A 22107-nucleotide genomic window follows, 5' to 3' on the forward strand; every position below is an offset into this window, starting at 1 on the left:
CTCTGAGAAGTGTGACGGAAGGAAGGAAAGGAAGTTTGAAAAACCTCCCAAGGAAAAATGAAGAGTTCTGTCTTCTTAAGATGCAAAGCGCGGTGGGTCCTTACATTAGACAGGACTTGGGGTCCAAGCTCTCCCTTTCAAGGTTTTAAGGGGTTCCCCAGTAGCCCCACCCAATCACCCCCTTCTCCCAGCGACAGTCTCAGGCATTACACTCCCACCCCCTTTTCCCTCACTGCTGGTGGAAGGGAGACTTCAGAGGGGAGTAGATGAAAGATAATAGCCCCATTGTTATGGTTAGTCCTTTTGGTGATATTCGACATCCAGTCCCTTTGAAATGTACTGAAGGAAGTGGGAGCCATAAAGCCCCTTTGCTCACCCCCTTTTCCTCAAGGCCGGCAGAAGGGAGACTTCAGAGGGTAGTAGATGAAAGGCGATGGCCATATTGTTACGGTCAGTCCTCTTGGTGACATCCACATTCAGCCCCTTTGAAGTTTTAACGAAGGAAGTGAGAGCCATAAAACCCCTTTGCTCACCCCCCTTCCCCTTCGTAGTATGACAGAATCCAGAGAGGGCAGAAATGGGGTTTTCTATAGTCGATAACTAGAAATGAAATATAATTGGATTCTGACAGACCCCCCAAATATTTGCTTGCTTTATTTAAGGGGGGGGGGAGAGAAGAGGTTGTCCCTGACGGTGGTTCTTACCTTCAGCCGCTTTCAGAAGGGTAGACTGAGACTTGTAGCTTCACAAGAATTCAGTAGCGGGATTGGCAAAAAGACAGAGGCCTGTACTCGGCGTGCCTTTGCCCACAGATTTTCCCAACCTGGTGTCTTTCCTCCTCCCTTCCTAGGAACCTCTATAAGATCCTGGACAGCTGTAAGCAGCTGACGGCTTCTCAGGGGAGCAGCGAAGACGACACGGCTGGCATGGTGACCGTCATCACCGGATTCCAACTCCAGGAGCCCAGCAAACTTTCTGCTCCCATGCAGGTAGCTGTGAGTTGGGAGACCACCAGCTCCGTCACCCTTCTTTGTTTTTAAGCCCTAAGCCAGGGGTCCCCAACCCCCGGGCCGTGGACTGGTACCGGGCCGTGCCATTCCAGCAACCGGTCCGCACAAACAAGCAAAGCCCCTCGGGATGCAGGCAGCGCACAAAACCACGCCCCCCCCCCCGGTCCGCGGAAAAACCTCTCTCCTTTCTCTCCTCTCCTCCACAGTCCGCCATCCAAGCAGCGGCCAGCGCCAGCATTGAGATCCAGAACGTGCTGGAGTTCTACAAGCACTGGAAAGAGATGGGCTGAGCCCCCCCGCAGGACCACCGGGTTGGTTGAAGCTCCGTCTGCCCGTCTCTGGACGCACCGCTTTGGAACGAAAGATGTCAAACCGCAGGCGATAACTTGGACACGACGCCACCGCCGCTGCCTCCGCGGCGGCAACCCACCCAAACGAGCAAACCGGGCGTGTGCGCCAAACGCGCATGCGCGCGCACCCACCCACCGCCACTGCCCCTCCATCACCTCCCCTCCCGCAGAGGAGGTGGCGCGCGTGGGGACGTCGCAGCCCCTCAGGGGGAAGAGAGGCACACCTTGGCCGCGCCCAGGAGAGGCCGCGGCGGGCGGGCGGGGGCTCCGTCCTCAACGCTCGCTCGGCTTCTCCTCGTCAGAAAAGGCGCGGGCGGCTCGGCTCCCGCGCTTCACCATGAAACCAAACGGAAATTCACTCGGTTTTGGCGGGGAGTGATGAGGATCGCCAGAGGGAGGCGCTCTTGGAAACCGGTGGTGGGGAAAGGGGCGCGGTCTCTCCTTCGTTTCTAATTTAATGTTCCTTTTTTCCCCCCCTCCTCCGTCACTGTGTTTCTTGGGCGAACTTGCCCATTTTGGGGGGAAGGGGGGGGGCTCGTTTCGGGCAAGACGGGCGCCAGTCGGACTTTGAAATCTTGGAACGACGGCCAGGGTGGCAAGGGGACTGGGGACGTTTTAGGACAGGAACTATTTATTTCCTGGCCCGGCTTCTTCTTTCTCCATCTTTGTCTCCCCCCCCCCCCCAAACCCATAATTTCCTTTTCCTCTAAGCTGTCCCAACCAGGCCTTCCTTCTCTGCAGCCTTTGCATGCTGTCTGCCCCCCCCCCCTGACACTTTCCTGGATGCAGGGGAGGGGGGGCAATCCCTGCGAAGAGAAAAACGCCAGCCAGCCTTTGCGGCACCGTGCCCTGCTTGTCCCGTCCCTTGGTGTCACTTCCTGGAGAAAGAAAAAGCTAGAAAGGGGGGGGGGGAACAAAACACCCATGCTAATTTTTTTTTTAACCGGGGTCTGACTCTGACGAACGCTTCTTGCCCTGGTTTACGACCCGCGTTTCCCTTGAGAAGGCGAGAAGCAGGAGAGAATAAAGGGGTGGCAACTGCCCCACTAGGTGACCGGAGCAACAGGTGTTTGGCCAGCCGTCCCTTCACCCTTCTTGGAGGCTGGGCTAGCCCGATCGAGCATCTTCTTTATCGCTCTGAATCCCACCAGAGACGTTGTCCTCGTGTTTCTTGCGCTTCGCTTATTCTGACAGCCGGGAAGAAAGGGGCGTTGGCGGGCCCGGAAATCCATTTTTCCTAGCCTTCCCTGAGAGGGAGCCGCGAGGCCTGGCTCTGCCTTGCCTGGACGTGGAAAGGAAGCGTGGGACGTCCAGCAGCCACGTGGACGTCCGCCTCCCTCAGCCTGGCATCCCTCTCCCTGTTTCGTTGGACGGCAGAGAAAATGCCTTTGCTTTGATCTCATCCTCCACCTGCACTGCAGCTTTGGTGACCAGACATCGCAGCCTTTGGCTGCTTCTCTCTCCCTCTCTTCTTCCTCTTTCCTTCCTTCCTTCCTTCCTTCCTTCTCTCTCTCTCTCTCTCTCTTTCCTTCCTTCCTCTCTCCCTCTCTCCTTCCTTCCTCCTCTCTCTTTCCTTCCTCCTCTCTCTTTCTCTCCTTCCTTCCTTCTCTCTTTCCTTCCTTTCTCTCTCTTCCTCTCCCTCTCTCTCCTTCCTCTCTCTTTTTGTCTGTTTCTTCCCCCTGCTGCCCCCCCTCCAAGATCCACCCTGGAGAAGGCAGCTCTTCCCATCTCCTTCCCTTTTGGAGTGGTGGGCAGATCAGGAGCAGGTTGGCTCTAGGAGGCCCCCCCCCCCCGACCCCCGGCTTGCTGTCGCAGAAGCGGTGCCCGGGAAAAAAAGGGGTTCTGCGGAAGGGTCCTCTCCTGTTAAGGCTGTTCCTGCTTTTGACTCCTGGCAATGGAATTGACCCTCCCACCCCCCAGGAAGGGATCAAGGGGAGATGCCCCTCCACCTGCAGGGAGACCCCGAGGGAGGCTGGGTTGTGGGGGGTCTGAGCACATTTGGCTTGTAAGACATCTGCAGGAGAGCAAACTCGGCAACGGTCGACATCCGTGGGGTGATCAGCACACTGTTGGCTGGCATTGATTTAATTTGGGACTCTGTTTTTTGGGGGGTGGGATGGGGTGGGGTGGGTCGAAGCTCATTCAGAAGGGACATTTTTAAAATAGAGCGTAAAGAGTCTCCGCCCCGGCAAACGAGGCTGACGGTCTCGTCGGGGGGCTTCTCTTCAAGTGGTTGTGGGAGGGACAAGGGGGTGCATCGGTCTGAGCCATGGCTGGCCTATCTGTTGGACAATGTCAGAGCATTTTTTTTTTAATTTTTATCGTTTTTGGAGCAAGGGGAATTGCATTGCCATAATAAACATTTGTGAAATCAGAGTCCTCTTTTGTCCTTTGAAGGGGAAGTTGATAATGGGGGGGGGGTGTTTGTTTCAAGAGTTTTGTTCCTTCAGACTCACCTGGACAGGTATAGAAGGAGCACCTGCTGGGCTCCAGGGGGTGGGGCCTGCCCAGCCTGCTTCCTGGTCGGTGGAGAAGCTTCTTTTCCGGTGGAGCAAAATGAATCCCACGCTGCGCTGGTGGGGCGGGGAAGACTTGCCAAAAAGAACCTGCCAGCTATTGTTCAGGGATCCACGGAGCTTTTGAGCAACCCCTTTTGTGGCTTTATGGGTTTAGGAAATGCAAAGTTAATATTAACCCACCTGTGGGCTCCTTGGTGCTCTCTTGAGTTTGGTGGTTTTCTCGCAGACATTTCATAACCAAACTAGGTGACAACATCAGTGTTAGCGCTGGGGGTGAGAGCACTGATGTTACCTATTTGGGTAATGAAACACCTGCGAGAAAACCACCCGACTCAGCACCAAGCACCCCACAGTCCGACTCTGAGCTACAAATATTCTGTCAATCAATCCGTCTTTTTCTTTGAAACGCGAGGGGAGGCATTCAGCTTCATTGGGAAGTCTCGGTCTTCCCTGTGGCTCGGTTGAACGTGGCTCCTTTTAGCCGTTCCTCTTGGTACTATCCGGCCTTTTCCTGTTCCTATTTTTATTGGTTTATCAAAATAGGAAACACAGAAATGAAAATAATGGGGGAATAGTGGAGGAAAGGGGGAAGAGGAAAAAACATAAGAAAAAAAGCATTGACTTCCGACTCCTTTTGGTGCAGTGGAATAAGGTAATAACATGCAAGCTCAACCTTTTATTTTTCTGCCATATTCCTATAGTTTGCAACGTTTTCTGGAAATCCATTCATACTCCTGCACCATTCGAAGGGTGCTCATCCCAAAGTGCATAGCTAAAGATCTGTGGAAATTCTCATTCATCCTGCAGAAAAAACATCCTGCAGCCAGAAAGCTCCACACCCTTTTGCACCACTCAGGTGACCTTGAGGGCACAGGTAAACCTCCAAATGGCCTCAACGGCTCTCTAAAAGAAAGCAAATGACCAGCTGTCTGCAAGGAGTATAAATCCTCCCATGCCCCACCATCCAGTCAAAGCTGAAGAAGTTTCTTGGAGGAGAAGCAAAGCATCTTCAAAGGAAAACAAACAACTGGTCATTTGCCTTTTAGAGAGCCGTTGAGGCCACTTGAAGATTTATCTGTGTCCTCAAGGTCATCTAAATGTGCAAATGGATGAGAAGCCTTCTTGGAATTGCTGAAAGGACTGTTCCACTCCCATTTTTGCACTACTCAAATGACCCTGAAGACACACAAACCTCCAAGTGGCCTCAACGGCTCTCTAAAAGGATGCAAATGACCAGCTGTCTGCAAGGAGTATAAATCCTCCCATTCCCCACCATCTGGTCAGAACTGAAGAAGTCTCTTGGATGAGAAGCGAAATGTCTTCAAAGCAAAACAAGAAAGTCCAGTTGCCTCCTGAAAAAGCATCTTTGGGACCCCCAAAGATATGGGACTACAATGCCCATTGCCCTAATCAACATGGCCAGTGAAAGTTACTAGGTTCCGTGGAGTTGACCAAGCCAATACCTGGAAGTGGTGTGGTGGTGGTGTTGAATAATGTTTTGGTGCTTCCTCCGTAAATGAAGGAAATAGCTGACCTTGGCTGAGCTCAAAAAACTAGACCAACGCAAACTTGATTAGATCCAAGAAGATGATAAGGGCTCACCACTTCAGTTAGCTGCCAAGAAAGCAATAGGATAACATTCCAGCAGGAGAACTGGGAATATGCTCATTTTGGCTCAGTCGTGACCAGTTTTGCTCCATGCTTTAAAGAAGCATTTCTCAAGGTTGGCAACTTTTTAAGATGCCTGGATTCCAACTTCCAGGAATTCTGGGAGCTGAAGTTCATACAGCTTAATGCACGCTAGCTGGGGAATGCCTGGAGTTGAAGTCCACCCATCTGAAGACTGCTGAGATTGGGAAACGTTGCTTTGAAAAGGAGCAACAGATGGCAATTCCTCCAGGAGAGAACCAACCTAGTACTAAGGAGAAAATTTGTGACAGAACAATTAACCAGAAGAAAAGCTTGCTTCCAGAAGCTGTGGGTGGCTCCATCACAGGAGGCTTTCAAGAAGAGATTGGACAGCCATTTGTCTGAAATAGTATAGGGCACAGGTCAGCAACCCACAGCTCCAGAGCCACATGTTGCTCTTTGAGCCTTCTCCTGCGGCTCCCAGCATCCTCTGCCATTTGCAAAGAGAGAGAGACAAAGAGAGGCACTTGCACTTCCCCCCCCCTCTCTGTAAAAAAGACAGTGGCCTCACACTGTTCTCAGACAAGCTGACAAGCTTATTGGGCAGGGCTCCTGCCTTTGCTGTGTCTCAGCAGGAAGCGCGCACAGGTTTTGCGACTCCCAGTGTTTTCTTTTCTCTGGGAAATGGGTCCAAGTGGCTCTTTGAGTGTTTAAGGTTGCTGACCCCTGGTATAGGGTCTCCTGCTTGATCAGGAGCTTGGACTAGAAGACCTTCACGGTCCCTTCCAATTCTGTTATTCTGAAAACAGCCCTTTTGTGACCGCCATCTCTGATGAAAAGCCGTTTTGAAAGAGAGAAGTGAAGCAGGTTTAAAGTCTTGCTCAACTGCCAAACCCAGAGGCCAGGACAGTTTCCTTCTATCCTAGACCTATCCTAGCCCCCAGGAGGCCACCTTGTTGGCTGGAGCCTTTGTTTCCAAGAAAACAACGGGTTGGGTCCACTGGCGTCTGGGGAGTTAAGTGGTTCTCTTACAGGGAGGGCCCTGGGTGGCCCTCTTCTCCTAAGACAAATTAAAATGCACAGCATCAGCACCTTGATGAGGTCTTTCCCCTTTCTCTTTTAAGCCCAGTGAAGGTTGGGATGGCAGCCACAGAAACTTGCTTTGCATCTATCTGCCTTTCTCTGCTCTGCTGCTCCAGCAGCCAAAAAGGGCCACCGTGTCCTTCAATGACCCCATTGCATTCTACTGTCTTTCCAGGCAACGGAGCTGATTCCTCCCAACAGAAGTTCTTTCTTTCTTTCTTTCTTTCTTTCTTTCTTTCTTTCTTTCTTTCTTTCTTTCTTTCTTTCTTTCTTTCTTTCTGTCTTTCTCTCTCTCTCTCTCTCCTCTCTTTTTTCTTTCCTCTTTTTCTCTTTTTCTTTTTCTTTCTCTCCTTTCTTTTTTCTCTTTTCTTTTCTCTTTCTCTTTTTCTTTCTTTCTTTCTCTCCTTCCTTCCTTTCTTTTTCTCTCTTTCTCTTTTCTTTCTTTTTTCTCTTTTTTCTTTCTTCTTTTTCTTTTTCTTTCTCTCCTTTCTTTTTTCTCTTTTCTTTTCTCTTTCTCTTTTTCTTTCTTTCTCTCCTTCCTTCCTTTCTTTTTCTCTCTTTCTCTTCTCTTTCTTTTTTCTCTTTTTCTTTCTTCTTTTTCTTTCTCTCCTTTCTTTTTTCTCTCTCTTTTCTTTCCTCTTCTCTTTCTCTTTTTCTTTCACTTTCTCTCCTTCCTTCCTTCCTTTCTTTCTTCCTTTTTCTCTCTTTCTCTTTTCTTTATTTTTTCTCTCTTTTTTCTTTCTTCTTCAAAAGCCAATAGAATAAAAGGGAGGAGCACAGCTAAGGAAAAGGGGGGAAAAAATGGCGGACTGCGTTGTTTGGAGACCCCTGTGAAATGGTCGTTCGACCCCAAATGGGGTCCCGACCCACAGGTGGAGAACCACTGGTTCAGATGATGCAGCAGGCCTGCGAACAAAGTGAAACTGAATCCAGGTTTAAACAACAATATCTGGTCGCATGTCTGGATTCCAACGTCAGTGTGGCCCAACTGAAACAAAGTCCTTGACGTACGACTGAAATCGAGCCCAAAATTTATGTTGCTAAGTGAGTCGTGTCTTAAGTGAGTTTTACCCCATTTTATGCCTTTTCCTGCCACAGTTGTTAAGCGAATCACTGCAGTTGTTAAGCTCGTCACACGGCGGTTAAGCGAATCCTACTTTCCCGTTGACTTTGCTTGCCCAGAAGGTCGCAGAAGGGGATCACGTGACCCCCCCCGGGACACTGCGACCGTCATACATACGAGTCGGTGGCCAAGCGTCTGAATTTGGATCACTTGACCGTGCGGGGGGGGGAATGCCACAATGGTCCTAAGTGTGAAAAACGGTCCTAAATCATTTTTTTTCAGTGCTGTTGTAACTTTGAACGGTTACTAAATGAACCGTTGTAAGTCAGGGACTGCCTGTATTTGAGGAAAGGACACACATACACACTCTCTCTCTCTAAAGGAGCAGCCTGTACAAAATGTTATCATCCTTGTGGTCAGCATCGCTGGGGCGGCTCTTTGCGCCTCCCCCCCCCCTCTCCTGGCTGTGCCTGGATCTCACTTGCCCTGTCCTAAACCTGCACAATTTTGCTTTTCTTTTGTTGGTCTTTGTGGGGGGGGGGGGAAGGAAGAAAGAAGCTGGTGGAGTTTCAATGCGTTTCTTTATTGCTTCCTCGGCTTTGGGGTTGTGGCTCTTGCGACAACAGGCGCTTTTCTATTCCCATTGGCCGGTGGGGAGGGCATCTTGGCAGGCGTCCATCAAGGCTGGCAAGGAAACCAAGCTGGAAGGAAGGAAGGAGGGGAACCAACACAGACAGTCAAGGAACTTGCAGCAATCCGGAAGGCCACGGGGCACCAATGAGAGGGAAGCAGTTTTGCTGGGGGGCTGATACGGCTCCCCCCAGTAAGTCCCATCCTCTCTGCAGAAGGTATGGATTGGCTCTTTAGGAGTTGCTTCCACTCTTCCAAGAAGGGGTGGCTTGTCTTCCTTCCTTCCTTCCTTCCTTCCTTCCTTCCTTCCTTCCTTCCTTCCTTCCTTCCTCCCTCCCTCCCTCCCTCCCTCCCTTCCTTCCTTCCTTCCTTCCTTTTAAAAAAAAAGAATTCCAAGCTTTCTGAACTTGCTGATCAAAGTATTTCAGGGCAGCGTGCTACGTTTCTAACATCCATCAGATGCCTTCAGGATTGGAGATCTGGATCTTCCCCAGTTGAAATGGGCTGCAATTTTAGGTGCTGCAGCCAAACGGGGGTGGGAGGGGGGTGGGTGGGGGGAACCAGGCTGCCTCTTTGCATCTTTTCCTTAAACAAAAACCTTCGTTGCTGCACCTCTCAAAATAAACGTTTGCTTTCTTAGCCTTTCGTGTAGGGAAGTGTTTTAGAAGAGAGACACAAAATTAACGGGAGGCTACGGATTGCTCTTAGCTGCTAAACTCTCGAAGACTTTTGGATTTGGGTGATGTTGGGTGATGTTGAAAGCCCTGATTGTGAGCTGAAGCCACCCTTTGATTGAGGAATGTTGAGCAATGCATTCACACACACACACACACACAGAGAGAGAGAGAGAGAGACAGACAGACAGACAGACAGAGAGACACACACAGAGAGAGACAGACAGACAGACAGAGACAGACACACACACACACAGATAGACAGACAGACACACACACACACACACACAGACAGACAGAGACAGAGAGAGAGAGAGACAGACAGAGACAGACACACACACACACACAGAGATAGACAGACAGACAGACACAGACACACACAGACAGACAGACAGACAGAGACAGAAAGACGGAGACGGAGACAGAGACAAAGAACCGGGGGAGAGACGAGAGCATGATTTAACTGCTTGTATTTTAGTTTACAGCTTTATTTCTCAACCTCGGTGACCTTGCGATGGGTGGACTTCAATTCCCAGAATTCCCCAGCCGGCTGGAGAATTCTGGGAGTTGAAGCCCACCCCTCTCAACATCAACAACATGGAGAAACCCTGAGTCAGAGAACAGACACCTTAATACTTGTGATAGCGCGCGATCGGGTTTTTTTTGCGAAAAGGAAAGCCCTGACTGACTATTCATTTTATAAAGAAGAGGTGATTCTTTATTCATTCATTCATTCTTTCTTTCTTTCTTTCTTTCTTTCTTTCTTTCTTTCTTTCTTTCTTTCTTTCTTTCTTTCTTTCTTTTTTTGACAGTGCTCAGGATGTGTTGGAGTAGTGGTAAGTTCTGGATAGATCAAAGAAGCTATCGTTTTTATTCAGTGGCAGAGTTGACTTTCCGCGGTGGAGTTAAAACAAGTCACCAATGCTGAACTGGTTGCATCCTGCCCCGGAGAAGGTGGGGACCTCCTTCACCAAGCACCAAGGCCCAACGAGAGCGCATCGCCCGAGGAGACTTTATTTTGGGGATACATATATATGTATATACTTTTAAGAAGAATTCTTCCTCTTATCACCAGAAATGCTAACCATAAAGTTGCCTGAAATCTTCAGGGTCCATCAAGTACCTCGGGTGAGTAACTCGGAATACAGAATAACAGTGTTGAAAGGGACCTTGGAGGTCTTCTAGTCCAACCCCCTACTCAAGCGCGGAGATCTTATATCATTCCGGACAAATGGCTGTCCAGCCTCTTCTTGAAAAATCTCCAATGTTGGGGCACCCACAACTTCTGGAGGCAAATTGTTCTACTGGTTAATTGTGCTCACTGTCAGGAAATGTCTGCTTAATTTTAGGTTGCTTCTCTCTTGGACGATCTTCCACCCGTTACTTCAGGTCCTGCCCTCAGGATTCAGGAAGGAATCATAGGGCTGGAAGGGACCTTGGAGGTCTTCTAGTCCAACCCCCTGCTCAAGGCAGGAGACCTTATACCATCCCGGTCAAATGGTGCTTTAGTCTGTTGATGAACCCCTCCAGTGATGGAGCACCCACAACTTCTGAAGGCAAACCGGCACTCGTTCACCATCACTGGTGGAGGGTCTTTTGTCTGAAATGGTACAGGGTCTCCTGTTTGAGCAGGGGTTGGACTAGAAGACCTCCAAGGTCCCTTTCAACTCTGTTATTCTGAGGGGGAGGAGGAGGAGAATGGAGGAGGGGAAGGGTCTCCTGTTTGAGCAGGGGGTTGGACTAGAAGACCTCCCAGGCCCCTTCCAACTCTATTATTCTGAGGAGGAGGAGGAGAATGGAGGAGGAGAATGGAGGAGGGGAAGGGTCTCCTGTTTGAGCAGGGGGTTGGACTAGAAGACCTCCAAGGCCCCTTCCAACTCTATTATTCTCAGGAGGAGGAGGAGAATGGAGAATGGAGGAGGAGAATGGAGGAGGGGAAGGGTCTCCTGTTTGAGCAGGGGGTTGGACTAGAAGACCTCCCAGGCCCCTTCCAACTCTCCTGTTATTCTGTTAAATTTGAGACTGTGGAGCCTCAACTGAGACTGCAACTACCAGGATTCCCAGAAGCATGGGGCTTGTAGTCCCAACATTGTTGGATACCTCGCTTTTTATCTTGTAGATTTTCTGGGAAGAAGGCATCGTGTCAGGATACCGACACCCCAAAAGTTCTGCCTTGGATTGCGTCCTCAGCTCCTTCCAACTGAACAACGAAACCGTCAATATTTGGACTCATTTCCTTCCGACTTGGTGAGTCTGGATTTTAGCCGCCACTCAGAAGCATTAATTTCTCACCTCTGGGAATGAACAGAGATGTATTGTCCTGAAGCAACCAACACAAATGCAAGTATTTCCTCTGAATAAAGACATTTCTGTTTTAAAATCATTGCTATTGAGTTTATCTGTCTGACCCAGTTTTACAACGCAATTTAATTCTGGTTGTCAGAACAGTGAGAAATTAATGCTTCCTCCATACCACTTCTACATCGTGAATTGGGGTCATCGGAGACACGCCGGTGACCCCATGCTTTCTGAGACAAAGACATTCCAAATTGGCTTGTGTCTAGGACAGTGGTTCTCCACCTGTGGGTCGGGACCCCATTTGGGGTCGAACGACCATTTCACGGGGGTCGCCAAACAACGCAGTCCGCCATTTTTTCCCCCTTTTCCTTAGCTGTGCTACTCCCTTTTATTCTATTGGCTTTTGAAAGCCAATAGAATAGACTCTCTTGAATAGAGTCTAATTCTATTGGCTTTCAAAAGCCAATAGGAATTGTCCAGGCTGTCTCTGCCCTGCTGAGCCCGCCCAAAGTCCCATTCTGCAAACGGTGTTGCACCAGTTGAGTAGTCCTCGACTTACGACCGGTTGAGTAGTCCTCGACTGACGACCGGTTGGGGGTCGCGGCATTAAAAAGGTTGAGAACCACTGGTCTAGGAAATCCTGTGATGAGCTCAGTAACTCCTCCCACATACCTGATAACATGAGATAGCTGACTAGCTAAACCACATTTCCCATAAGCCATCTCTTAAGGAGACAGCACTTAACCCAATAAATGCCAACCTTCTAACATACAGAACTACATGGTCCAGAACCGGGGGGGGGGGTGACTCCCAAACTTTGATGCGTCAGTTCAGTGGCCGAAGAGGGTCACAGAGTTGACAGCCTTTCTCACTTCCCAGGTATTTCTTATGGCGGTTTGTGATGCTCTCCTCTCGCCTGGACTTCTGGAGTGACACCTACAGCTGGCCCTTCCTGGCCTACATGGCGCTAGTCTGCCTCTATCCCTTCGCTTCGAGCTGTGCTCACACCTTCAGCACCATGTCCACCCATGCGCGACACATCTGCTATTTCCTGGACTACAATGCCCTCAGCCTCTACAGTTTGGGTAAGGGGCTCATAGTTTTTAAAGCTGATCTTCTTTCTGTCTCTCCTTCTCACATTCCCTTAATTCTCAGCCAAGCAAATGCCGAATTTGCTGGGGCATGCTGGAGGCTGCAGCCTCAAAGTTTCTTGGAAGGAAGAGAATGAACCATAGTTTCTTCATTTTTCCCCTTGAAAATAAGTGGCCTTCAATTCCCAGAATCCTCCAGCCAGCATGCTTTAAGAGGGGTGAACTTCTACTCCCATAGTTCCCCAGCCAGCATGCTTTAAGAGGGGTGACTTCAACTCCCAGAATCCCCCAGCCAGCTTGCTTTAAGAGGGGTGACTTCAACTCCCAGAATCCCCCAGCCAGCATGCTTTAAGAGGGGTGACGTCAACTCCCAGAATCCCTAGTCAGCATGCTTTCAGAGGGGTGACTTCAACTCCCAGAATCCCCCAGCCAGCATGCTTTAAGAGGGGTGACTTCAACTCCCAGAATCCCCCAGCCAGCTTACTTTAAGAGGGGTGATGTCAACTCCCAGAATCCCCCAGCCAGCTTGCTTTAAGAGGGGTGACTTCAACTCCCAGAATCCCCCAGCCAGCTTGCTTTAAGAGGGGTGACGTCAACTCCCAGAATCCCTAGCCAGCATGCTTTCAGAGGGGTGACTTCAACTCCCAGAATCCCCCAGCCAGCATGCTTTAAGAGGGGTGACTTCAACTCCCAGAATCCCCCAGCCAGCATGCTTTAAGAGGGGTGACTTCAACTCCCAGAATCCCCCAGCCAGCATGCTTTAAGAGGGGTGACTTCAACTCCCAGAATCTCCCAGCCAGCATGCTTTAAGAGGGGTAACTTCAACTCCCAGAATCCCCCAGCCAGCTTGCTTTAAGAGGGGTGACTTCAACTCCCAGAATCCCCCAGCCAGCATGCTTTAAGAGGGGTGACTTCAACTCCCAGAATGCTGGCTGGGGAATTCTGGGAGTTGAAGTCCATTCAACTGGGGGATTCTGGGAGCTGAAATCCACCCATCTTTGAGGGGCCAAGGTTGAGAAGCGCTGCTACGAATGAAATGCACATTTATACGCTCAATCACACCATCCTCAACTGCTCTGATTTTGCACTGCAACATTGAAATGCAGCGCACTCTTGAAGATGGCCGTGAGAACTGCACAGGACAGAAAGAGACAATGGCAGAAGGTGTTGTACAATTCTGACCCTTGGTTGTTCAGAATCAGAACAACAGAGGTGGAAGGGACCTTGTGGGTCATCTAGTCCAACCCCCTGTCCCAGCAGGAGACCCTACACCATTTCTGATAGCTGGTAGGAAGTGTCCAGTGATGAAGCTCCCACAACATCTGAAGGCAACTTCTGTTCCACTGGTTGATTGTTCTCACCGTCAGAAAAGTTTTTCTTATTTCCAGGCTGAATTTCTCCTTGATCACTTTCCATCCATTATTCTTTGTCTGGCCTTCAGGTGCTTTGGAAAGTAGGAAAATAGGATCAGAACACACACACAGACACACAGACACACACACACACACACACACACACACACACATTTCTCCTAACTTGTCCTTGTTTGGTGTTTCAGGCTGTGCATTCACATATGGCGCCTACGCGATGCCGGATCGTTGGGTCAACAGCCTGGGGCACCACTGGTTTGTCCCCATGGCTGCTATAAATTCCTTTATCTGCACCAGCCTTTCTTGTTATTCTCGGTATGTATTTCAGAATAACAGAATAACAGCGTTGGAAGGGACTTAAGAGGTCTTCTAGTCCAGCCCCCTGCTCAAGCAGGAGACCCTGTACCATTTCAGACAAGTGGCTGTCCAGTCTCTTCTTAAAAACCTCCACTTTTGGAGCATCCACAACTTCTGGTGGCAAGCTGTTCCACTGGTTAATTGTTCTCACTGTGAGGAACAATGCCAGGTTGCTTCTCTCCTTGATCAGTTTTCACCCATTGTTTCTTGTCCTGCCCTCTGGTGCTTTGGAGAATAGGCTGACCCCCTTCTCTTCTCTGTGACAGCCCCTCAAAAACTGGAAGACTGCTATCTTGGTGATGTTAGGGTGGTATCTGACATACCTACTCCCCTCCCTCTCCTCCTCTCCCCCTCCTGTTCCTCCCCTTTCCCTTCCTCCTCCTCCTCTTCCCCTCCCTCCTCCCCTTTCCCTTCTCCTCTCCTCCCCTCTTCCTCCCCCTCCTCCTCCTACTCCCCTCCCTCTCCTCCTCCCTCCCTCTTCCTCCCCTTTTCCTTCTCTCCTTCCCCTCCTCTCCCCTCCTTCTCTTCTCCCTCTCCTTCCTTCTCCTCCTCTTCCCTCCCTCCTCCTCCTCCCCTTTCCTTTCCTTCTCCCCTCCCTCTCCTCCTCTCCCCCTCCTGTTCCTCCCCTTTCCCTTCCTCCTCCTCCTCTTCCCCTCCCTCCTCCCCTTTCCCTTCTCCTCTCCTCCCCTCTTCCTCCCCCTCCTCCTCCTACTCCCCTCCCTCTCCTCCTCCCTCCCTCTTCCTCCCCTTTTCCTTCTCCCCTTCCCCTCCTCTCCCCTCCTTCTCTTCTCCCTCTCCTTCCTTCTCCTCCTCTTCCCTCCCTCCTCCTCCTCCCCTTTCCTTTCCTTCTCCCCTCCCTCTCCTCCTCTCCCCCTCCTGTTCCTCCCCTTTCCCTTCCTCCTCCTCCTTCCCCTCCTCTCCCTCCTCCTGCCTCTCCCTCCTCCCCTTTCCCTCCTCCTCTCCTCCCCTCCTCCCCCTCCTCCCCCTCCCCTCCCTCTCCTCCTCTCCCCCCCTCTTCCTCCCCTTTCCCTCCTCCTCTCCTCCCTTCTCCCTCCTCCTTCTCTCCCTCGCCTTCCTCCTCCTCCTCCCCTTTCGCTTCTCCTCTCCTCCCCTCCTCCTACTACTCCCCTCCCTCTCCTTCTTTTCCCCTCTTCCTCCCCTTTCCTTCTCCTCTCCTTCCCCTCCTCCTCCCCTTTCCCTTCCTCCTCTCCTCCCCTCTTCTCCCTCCTCCTCCTCCTCCTCCTCCTCCCTCTCCAGGTTCCTAGAGCTGGAGTGGCCCCGCTGGAGCAAGACCGCCCGGACAGCGGCCTTCGTCTACCCGTTCTTCTTCGACAACATCCCGCTCTTCTTCAGGGTAGGCGGCACCGGAAGGGGAGAAGGGGACTCTCTGTGTGGAGGGCAGGCCGCAGAATCTAAACCCCAATGATTCCTTTTACATTTTGACTCAGTTTCCCCAAAGGCATCTTCCTTTTCTCTCACTAAGACCAGAGGCCTCCAATCCCCACTCTTGGGTGAATAAACTGCTGACTGAATTAACCAGGTTATTAAGGGGCTTGGCGCCCCTTGATTCAAAATGGTCTGCTATTGCCTCCTACCACAGTATTTTTCAACTTCCTTCAAGGGCTGAAATCTCCTGGTGGTCTCCCATCCTAATCCTAGTTAGTTGGGTTTTTTTTAAAATCAGCCAAAATCCGGTTAGCCGGGCTCTTAAAGGAAAGACAGGCTATAAGCACAGTAATAACAAATCATTGTTGCAAGAAAACTCATTTTGGAAGATATTTGAAGGGCTGTTGAACTCATATCATTTGGTTTTGTCCAGGCAGAGCTCCATCTTGGTTTCAAATTACAAGCAAAAGTTGATGTAGAGAATAGGGGAATAAAGATTTCTTTATTTCAATAATATTTAAAGATGAGTAGATGTTAAGTTCTATTCCAGAAGTATGTAATTTGTCATTCTGTACAGGTAGCACTTGACTTACGACCACAACCGAGCCCAAAATTTATGTTACTAGGTCAGACATTTGTTAAGTGCGTTTTGCCACATTTTACAACCTTTCTAGCCACAGTTGTTAAGTGAATCACTGCAGCTGTTAAGTTAGTAACCCGGTTGGTTAAGTGAATCCGACTTTCCCCATTGACTTTGCTGGTCAGTGATCATGTGACCCCGGGACACTGCAAACCGTCATAATCTGAGTCAGTTGCCAAGAATCTGAATTTTGATCACGTGACCATGGAGATGCATGCTACAGTTGTAAGTGTGAAAAACGGTCATAAATCCCTTTTTTCAGTGCTGTTACTACTTCGAACAGTCACTAAATGTGTTGTAAGTCAAGGACAATCCTGTAAAGAGTGTTGTCAATTGAGAATAAATTTACATCAATTGAAAGCGAATTAAAACGATTCCCATCTTAATAATAATAATAATAATAGTAAAGTTGGAAGGGACCTTGGAGGTCATCTAGTTCAACCCCCTGCTCAGGCAGGAAACCCTACACCATTTCTTGTCATAAGCCTCGCTCTGCTGGTCCCATCCTCCATCTGGGCAGCTGGGGAAGATGGGCCCGGCTGTACCCTGATTCCTCTTTTCAAGGGCCAACTCACGGTGGTCTCCTTCCCTTTCAGCTTTTGTTCTGTTTTGGCGATGATTGTACGTGGAATGACTCCGTGGCCAGTTATTTCTACCACCTTTTCTTTGCTTTGCTGACCGGCTTCCTCTTCGCGTCGCATTTGCCGGAACGGCTGGCTCCCGGTCGCTTTGATTTCATCGGTAAGCAAGGAAGAGTTTTATAAACTAGCACAGGGGTAGGCAACCTTGGCTCTTTTATGACTGGTGGACTTCAACTCCCAGAATTCCTGAGCCAGCATGGGGGAACTATGGCCCCTTCATGACTCGTGGACTTCAACTCCCAGAATTCCTGAGCCAGCATGGGGAACTATGGCCCCCTCATGACTTGTGGACTTCAACTCCCAGAATTCCTGAGCCAGCATGGGGGAACTATGGCCCCTTCATGACTCGTGGACTTCAACTCCCAGAATTCCTGAGCCAGCATGGGGAACTATGGCCCCCTCATGACTTGTGGAATTCAACTCCCAGAATTCCTGAGCCAGCCTGGCTGAGCTTGGAAACCTCTCCCTTTCCCCTCAGCGTGGCTGGCTCTGGAATTCTGGGAGTTGGTCCACGAGTCATGAAGGGACTATGGTTCTCCAAACCATAATATATTTTTCTTGTGATTGATCCTTCAAGTAGGCGGAGATTTTCGCCCGTTCTGCTAAGTTAGACACCTTAAGTATCCATTCTTCCAAAGTAGGCAGTGAGTTTTTCTTCCAATATTGCCCCACCAATAATCTTGCAGCAGTTATAAGGTTCAACATCAAATTAGTTTCTTTAACATCCAAATCTACAGTAATACCCAACAAAAATAATTGCGGAGTAAACTTTTATCTTTTTCTTAAAAATCTTTTGAATATCCCACCAAATCTTAATCCAAAAAGCTTTAATATCTTTACAAGTCCACCAAATATGAAAATAAGTTGCATCTAAATTTCCACATCTCCAACATTTGGGCTGTAAGGTTGGATACCTTTATTATAGGGCCTTTTGCTTGAGCCGTGGGCTGGACTAGAAGACCTCTGAGGTCCCTCCCGACCCTGTTGTTTTTTTAAAATACTGGTCATTCTTCTCTGTCTCCTCTTCTTCTCCCCCCTCCCCTCACCCATATGTAGGTCACAGCCACCAGCTGTTCCACATCTGTGCCGTGGTGGGCACCCATTTCCAGCTGGAAGCCATCCTGGACGACATGAACACTCGACGGACATGGCTGAGCACTCACACCCCGCCGGCCATGTTCACCCGTACCTTTGCCGTTCTGGGTGCCACCTTGCTGGGCAACCTCTTCCTCTTTGCCACCTTTGCCGTGGCCCTCTTCCGCTTGCCGGCGTCCATCCGGATCCTGCAGGGCAGCCTGGCCGAGTCGGAGGGATCCAAGGAGAAGTAGCCGCTGGGGGTACCGTGGTGGCTGTTCTGGAAGGCCTGGCCCTGCCAGCTCACCAGTGATGCCGTCATACCTCAAGGTTGCCTGGCTGTGGAGGAAAATGTAACCTGGTGGAGATGGGGGGGGGTCCCCCTTAGTGCCGTTACCCCAATCCTGAGCACCTGGACCGTATGGTTAGCTTGGTGTCTCTCCACACCAGTGTCCTGGGTGCCTGAGTACAGGCAGTTCTCCCTGTACAGGTAGCCTCGACTTACAACGATTCATTTAGTGACCCTTCGTGTTACAACGGCACTGAAAAAAAAATGACTTAGGGTTGTTTTTCACACGGGTGACCCTTCCAGCATCCCCAGGGTCACGCGATCAGAATTCGGAGGTCTCGTATTTGTGACGGTTGCAGTGTTCTGGGGTCACAGGACAAGCAGGTCAACGGGGAAGTCAGATTCGCTTAACGAGCATGCGACTTAACAACTGCACTGATTCACTCAACAACAAGTGGCAAGAGGGACGTAAAATGGGACAAAACTCACTTTAACAAACACCTCATTTAGCGGCATAAATGTTGGGCTCCAATTGTCGTCAGTTGAGGACTCCCCGGCTTGCCACGGTTCATTTAGTGACCGTTCAAAGTTACAACGGCACTGAAAAAAAAGCGACTTACGGCCGTTTCTCAGAGTTACGACCTTTGCAGCATCCCCAGGATCATTTGACGTCATCTCGGAAAGCAACCAAAGCGATGGTAGCAAACAGAAGCTGGAAGCTGCCACACCAGATGGACCAAGGATGTGGCTGGATGGTTGAGGCAGGTTGTAGAGAAATCTGGAAGAAAAAAACATCTTCTGGTTGGCCTTCCCTTTGATCTTTGGATCAAGAGAGCCACAGTTGTCTAGAGGAGATGATGGCGTGGAGGTTTGAAGGCATTCGGGCAGGCTAGTCTAGAGAGAAGAAGGACTATGGGTGGCCTAATAGCAGTATTCCAGTATTTGAGGGGCTACCACAAAGAAGGGGGGGGTCAATTTATTTTCCAAAGCACCTGAAGGAAAGACAAGAAGCAACGGATGGAAACTGGCCAAAAAGAGAAGCAACCTGGAATTAAGGAGAAACTTCCTGACAGTGAAGACAATTAACCAGTGGAACGGCTTGCCACCAGAAGTTGTGGGTGCTCCATTGCTGGAGGTTTTCAAGAGGAGAATGGACAGCCATTTGTCCAGGATGGTGTAGGGTCTCCTACTTGAACAGCGAGACCTCTGTTGTCCCTTCCATTCCTATGTTTGGAATAATCCTGTTACTCTACAGTTGCAGGAATTGGGTATGGCCAGTCTACAGAAAAGAAGGACTAGGCGGGGACACGACGAGGGCATCTCAACTTATTCTCCAAAGCACCAGAAGGCAGGACAAGGAACAACGGATGGAAACTAATCCAGGAGAGAAGCAACCTGGAACTAAGGAGAAATGTCCTGACAGTGAGAACTATTAACCAGTGGAACAGCTTGCCACTAGACATTCATGGTTGGAGGTTTTTAAGAAGAGACTGAACAGCCACTTCTGAAATGGTGTGTAGGTTCTTCTGCTTGAACTAGACTAGAAATCCTTCCAGCTCCATTCTATAGAGAGGGATTGTCGCAGCGGAGGAAAGAATGGCTAAAAGAAATGTCTGTTTCTGATTTCATTGCTGGGCTCCCGGGGCTGAGCCAGCATCTGCAGAAGGACCTGGAGAGATGCAGTGGATTTTATGGCCTTATTGCACTGATGGTGTTATCTATCTTGGTTAAAGAAACGTCTGCAAGAAAACCACCAAGCTCAGAAAGCACCATTTCCACCCTGAGCGACAAAGATTCTCCTCTCTCAGTCAGTTGGCCTTCTCTGACCAGATGCCCTTTTATCTTCGCAAGAGTTCAGCATTTGGAACTCTGCACCCAAATCTTTTCATTTTGCATCTTGGATTCTAAACGCCCGTCCCCAAGGTATTTTTTTTTGCAAAAGGAACTGGACTTTTTTGTTTTGTTTTCCCCTTGAAAACATTTTGTCTTTCGTCCAAGAAGCAGACCTGAAGAAGCTTCGGGGATGAGAGGTGAAATGTTTTTTTCAAGGACAAAACCCCCGAAAGGCTAATTGCCTTTTGCAAAAGCACCTTTGGGACAACCATGATCTGGATGACTGAGAATCTCCATAGGCCCCGAAATGCATCTTCACATTCTAAGAAACAAAAAGTGTATTCGTAGGAAGCTCACATTGATTCAACCATGATTTAATTGGCACCTTCTATCAGGAGAATCAGCCCTAAAAAGAGAATGAAAATAAGAGAAAGCAAAACTATGATAATGTTTATAATCATTACGAAAGAGCATCGATGGCTATCACTGGGATTAAAAAGCCATTCACAAGACCGGGTTAAAGATGGGTGTTAGATACCTTAGAGAGGGTTAAACTTGTGCTGAAGCCCAGCAAAATGGTTTGGACTCTGCTTTTTAGTCGAAAGAGATATTGTTGAACTTCCCACGTCAAACACGGAAAGCGGCTATCTTCATATAAAAAGTGGGAGGAGCTTTGCAATGTGCTGGCTGCCATCTTGACTTTTTTGACTGGAACCCTCCCCAAAGGGGAAGAAAATGCTGTGCTAGATCTGAGCAGCACCAGATTCCCATTTCAACCCTCAGAAAGAGAAGATCTCTCGTTCCCTTCCTTGTATCAGTACATTGGAATGATCTAATATTGAATTTTTTGGGGAAAAAAAAAGCATAACCTGTGCCCATTGGAACATATTGAATGAAAAAGCTGGACCTTCTTGGATGTAGCCACAGGAACCAAAAACAAACAAACAAACAAACAAAACCCCAAACTCTGAAAATACTAGCAGGATCTGTCTGTGCCTTAATATTACCTTTCTTTATAATGCGTATGATGGTTTTCTAAAGTAAAGGTGATAGCAGCTTAAAACTATTATTCCTCAGTCTCTCCACTGATCCTTCCATCCTGTTAACCAGATTTATTATTTATTTATCAAACTCTTCACTACAGGGAGTCCTTGACTTACAACAGTTCATTTAGTGACCGTTCAAAGTTACAATAGCACTGAAAAAAGTGACTTATGATCATTTTTCGTACTTACAACCTTTGCAGCATCCCCATTGGTCACATGATCAAAATTTGGAGGCTTGGCAACTGACTCGTACTTATGACTGTTGCTGTGTCCCAAAGTCACATGCAACCTTTTGACATGCAAAGTCAATAGGGAAGCCAGATTCACTTAACGACCACGTTAATAAATTATCAACTGCAATGATTCACTTAACAACTATTAAGTGGCAAGCAAGATTGTAAAATGGGACAAAACTCACAACGAACGTCTCTCTTAACACTAGATCAGGGGTAGGCCACCTTGGCTCTTTTATGACTGGTGGACTTCAACTCCCAGAATTCCTGAGCCAGCCATGCTGAGGAGAAAGGGAGAGGTTTCCAAGCTGAGCCATGATGGCTCAGGAATTCTGGGAGTTGAAGTCCACGAGTCTTAAAGTTGCCAAGGTTGAGGACCCCAGATATAGGCCAGGGGTGGGGAACCTTGGCTCTTTTATGACTCGTGGACCTAGACCAGGATTCTCAACCTTTTTAATGCCGCAACCCCCAACCGGTCGTAAGTCGAGGACTACTCAACTGGTGCAGCACCGTTTGCAGAATGGTACTTTTGGCGGGCTCAGCAGGGCAGAGACAGCCTGGACAATTCCTATTGGCTTTGGAAAGCCAATAGAATTAGACTCTATTCAAGAGAGTCTGTTCTATTGGCTTTCAAAAGCCAATAGAATAAAAGGGAGGAGCACAGCTAAGGAAAAAGGGGAAAAAAATGGCGGACTGCGTTGTTTGGCGACCCCCGTGAAATGGCCGTTCGACCCCAAATGGGGTCCCGACCCACAGGTTGAGAACCGCTGAGCTAGAGCATCTCAGAGAGGTGAATGTCTAGTCTAGTGGACTCGGAGGAAGAGCTCAACACGTCACCCCATTCCTAGGTCACCTCGTCATTCAATCCGCGCGAGAAGGTCCCACTCCGCC

General features: G+C 49.2%; 2 protein-coding genes across 4 annotated transcripts in view; both read left to right on the forward strand.

Annotated features, from left to right (window-relative positions):
- SMG5 (SMG5 nonsense mediated mRNA decay factor) overlaps positions 1-3736 on the forward strand; it is a 35578-nt gene extending 31842 nt beyond the window's left edge. The window contains exons 21-22 of the mRNA XM_039358452.1: positions 851-989; positions 1217-3736. Coding sequence (XP_039214386.1) covers positions 851-989; positions 1217-1300 — 223 coding nt within the window. The 3' untranslated portion in view covers positions 1301-3736. The remainder of the gene's footprint in view (positions 1-850; positions 990-1216) is intronic.
- A 4501-nt stretch (positions 3737-8237) lies between these two features.
- On the forward strand, positions 8238-19117 carry PAQR6 (progestin and adipoQ receptor family member 6). 3 transcript variants are annotated; one of them, XM_039358542.1, is made up of 9 exons: positions 8238-8502; positions 9771-9794; positions 10034-10086; positions 11078-11205; positions 12136-12341; positions 13906-14032; positions 15332-15428; positions 16697-16841; positions 17798-19117. In XM_039358542.1, exons 2-9 carry the CDS (start codon positions 9779-9781, stop codon positions 18067-18069), a joined length of 1044 nt encoding a protein of 347 aa, XP_039214476.1. In that variant the 5' UTR covers positions 8238-8502; positions 9771-9778; the 3' UTR covers positions 18070-19117. The 3 variants fall into 3 exon arrangements, with proteins under 3 accessions (XP_039214476.1, XP_039214477.1, XP_039214478.1); XM_039358543.1 differs by lacking the exon at positions 9771-9794 and having other exon boundaries at positions 8239-8502; positions 9837-10086; XM_039358544.1 differs by lacking the exons at positions 8238-8502; positions 9771-9794 and adding an exon at positions 9404-9668 and having other exon boundaries at positions 9837-10086.
- Positions 19118-22107: the final 2990 nt, after the last annotated feature.

This window comes from Crotalus tigris, unplaced genomic scaffold, assembly GCF_016545835.1.
Source record: "Crotalus tigris isolate CLP2741 ecotype Arizona unplaced genomic scaffold, ASM1654583v1 scf7180000019021.11574027:1482141, whole genome shotgun sequence".
NCBI lineage: Eukaryota > Metazoa > Chordata > Lepidosauria > Squamata > Viperidae > Crotalus > Crotalus tigris.

What these genes read in the sequence shown, in the direction of transcription:
- PAQR6 (XM_039358542.1), top strand. An exon ending in ACATCCCGCTCTTCTTCAGG is followed by an intron (nt 15,429 to 16,696) that starts GTAGGCGGCACC and finishes CTTCCCTTTCAG; the next exon opens with CTTTTGTTCTGTTTTGGCGA. An exon ending in CGGTCGCTTTGATTTCATCG is followed by an intron (nt 16,842 to 17,797) that starts GTAAGCAAGGAA and finishes ACCCATATGTAG; the next exon opens with GTCACAGCCACCAGCTGTTC.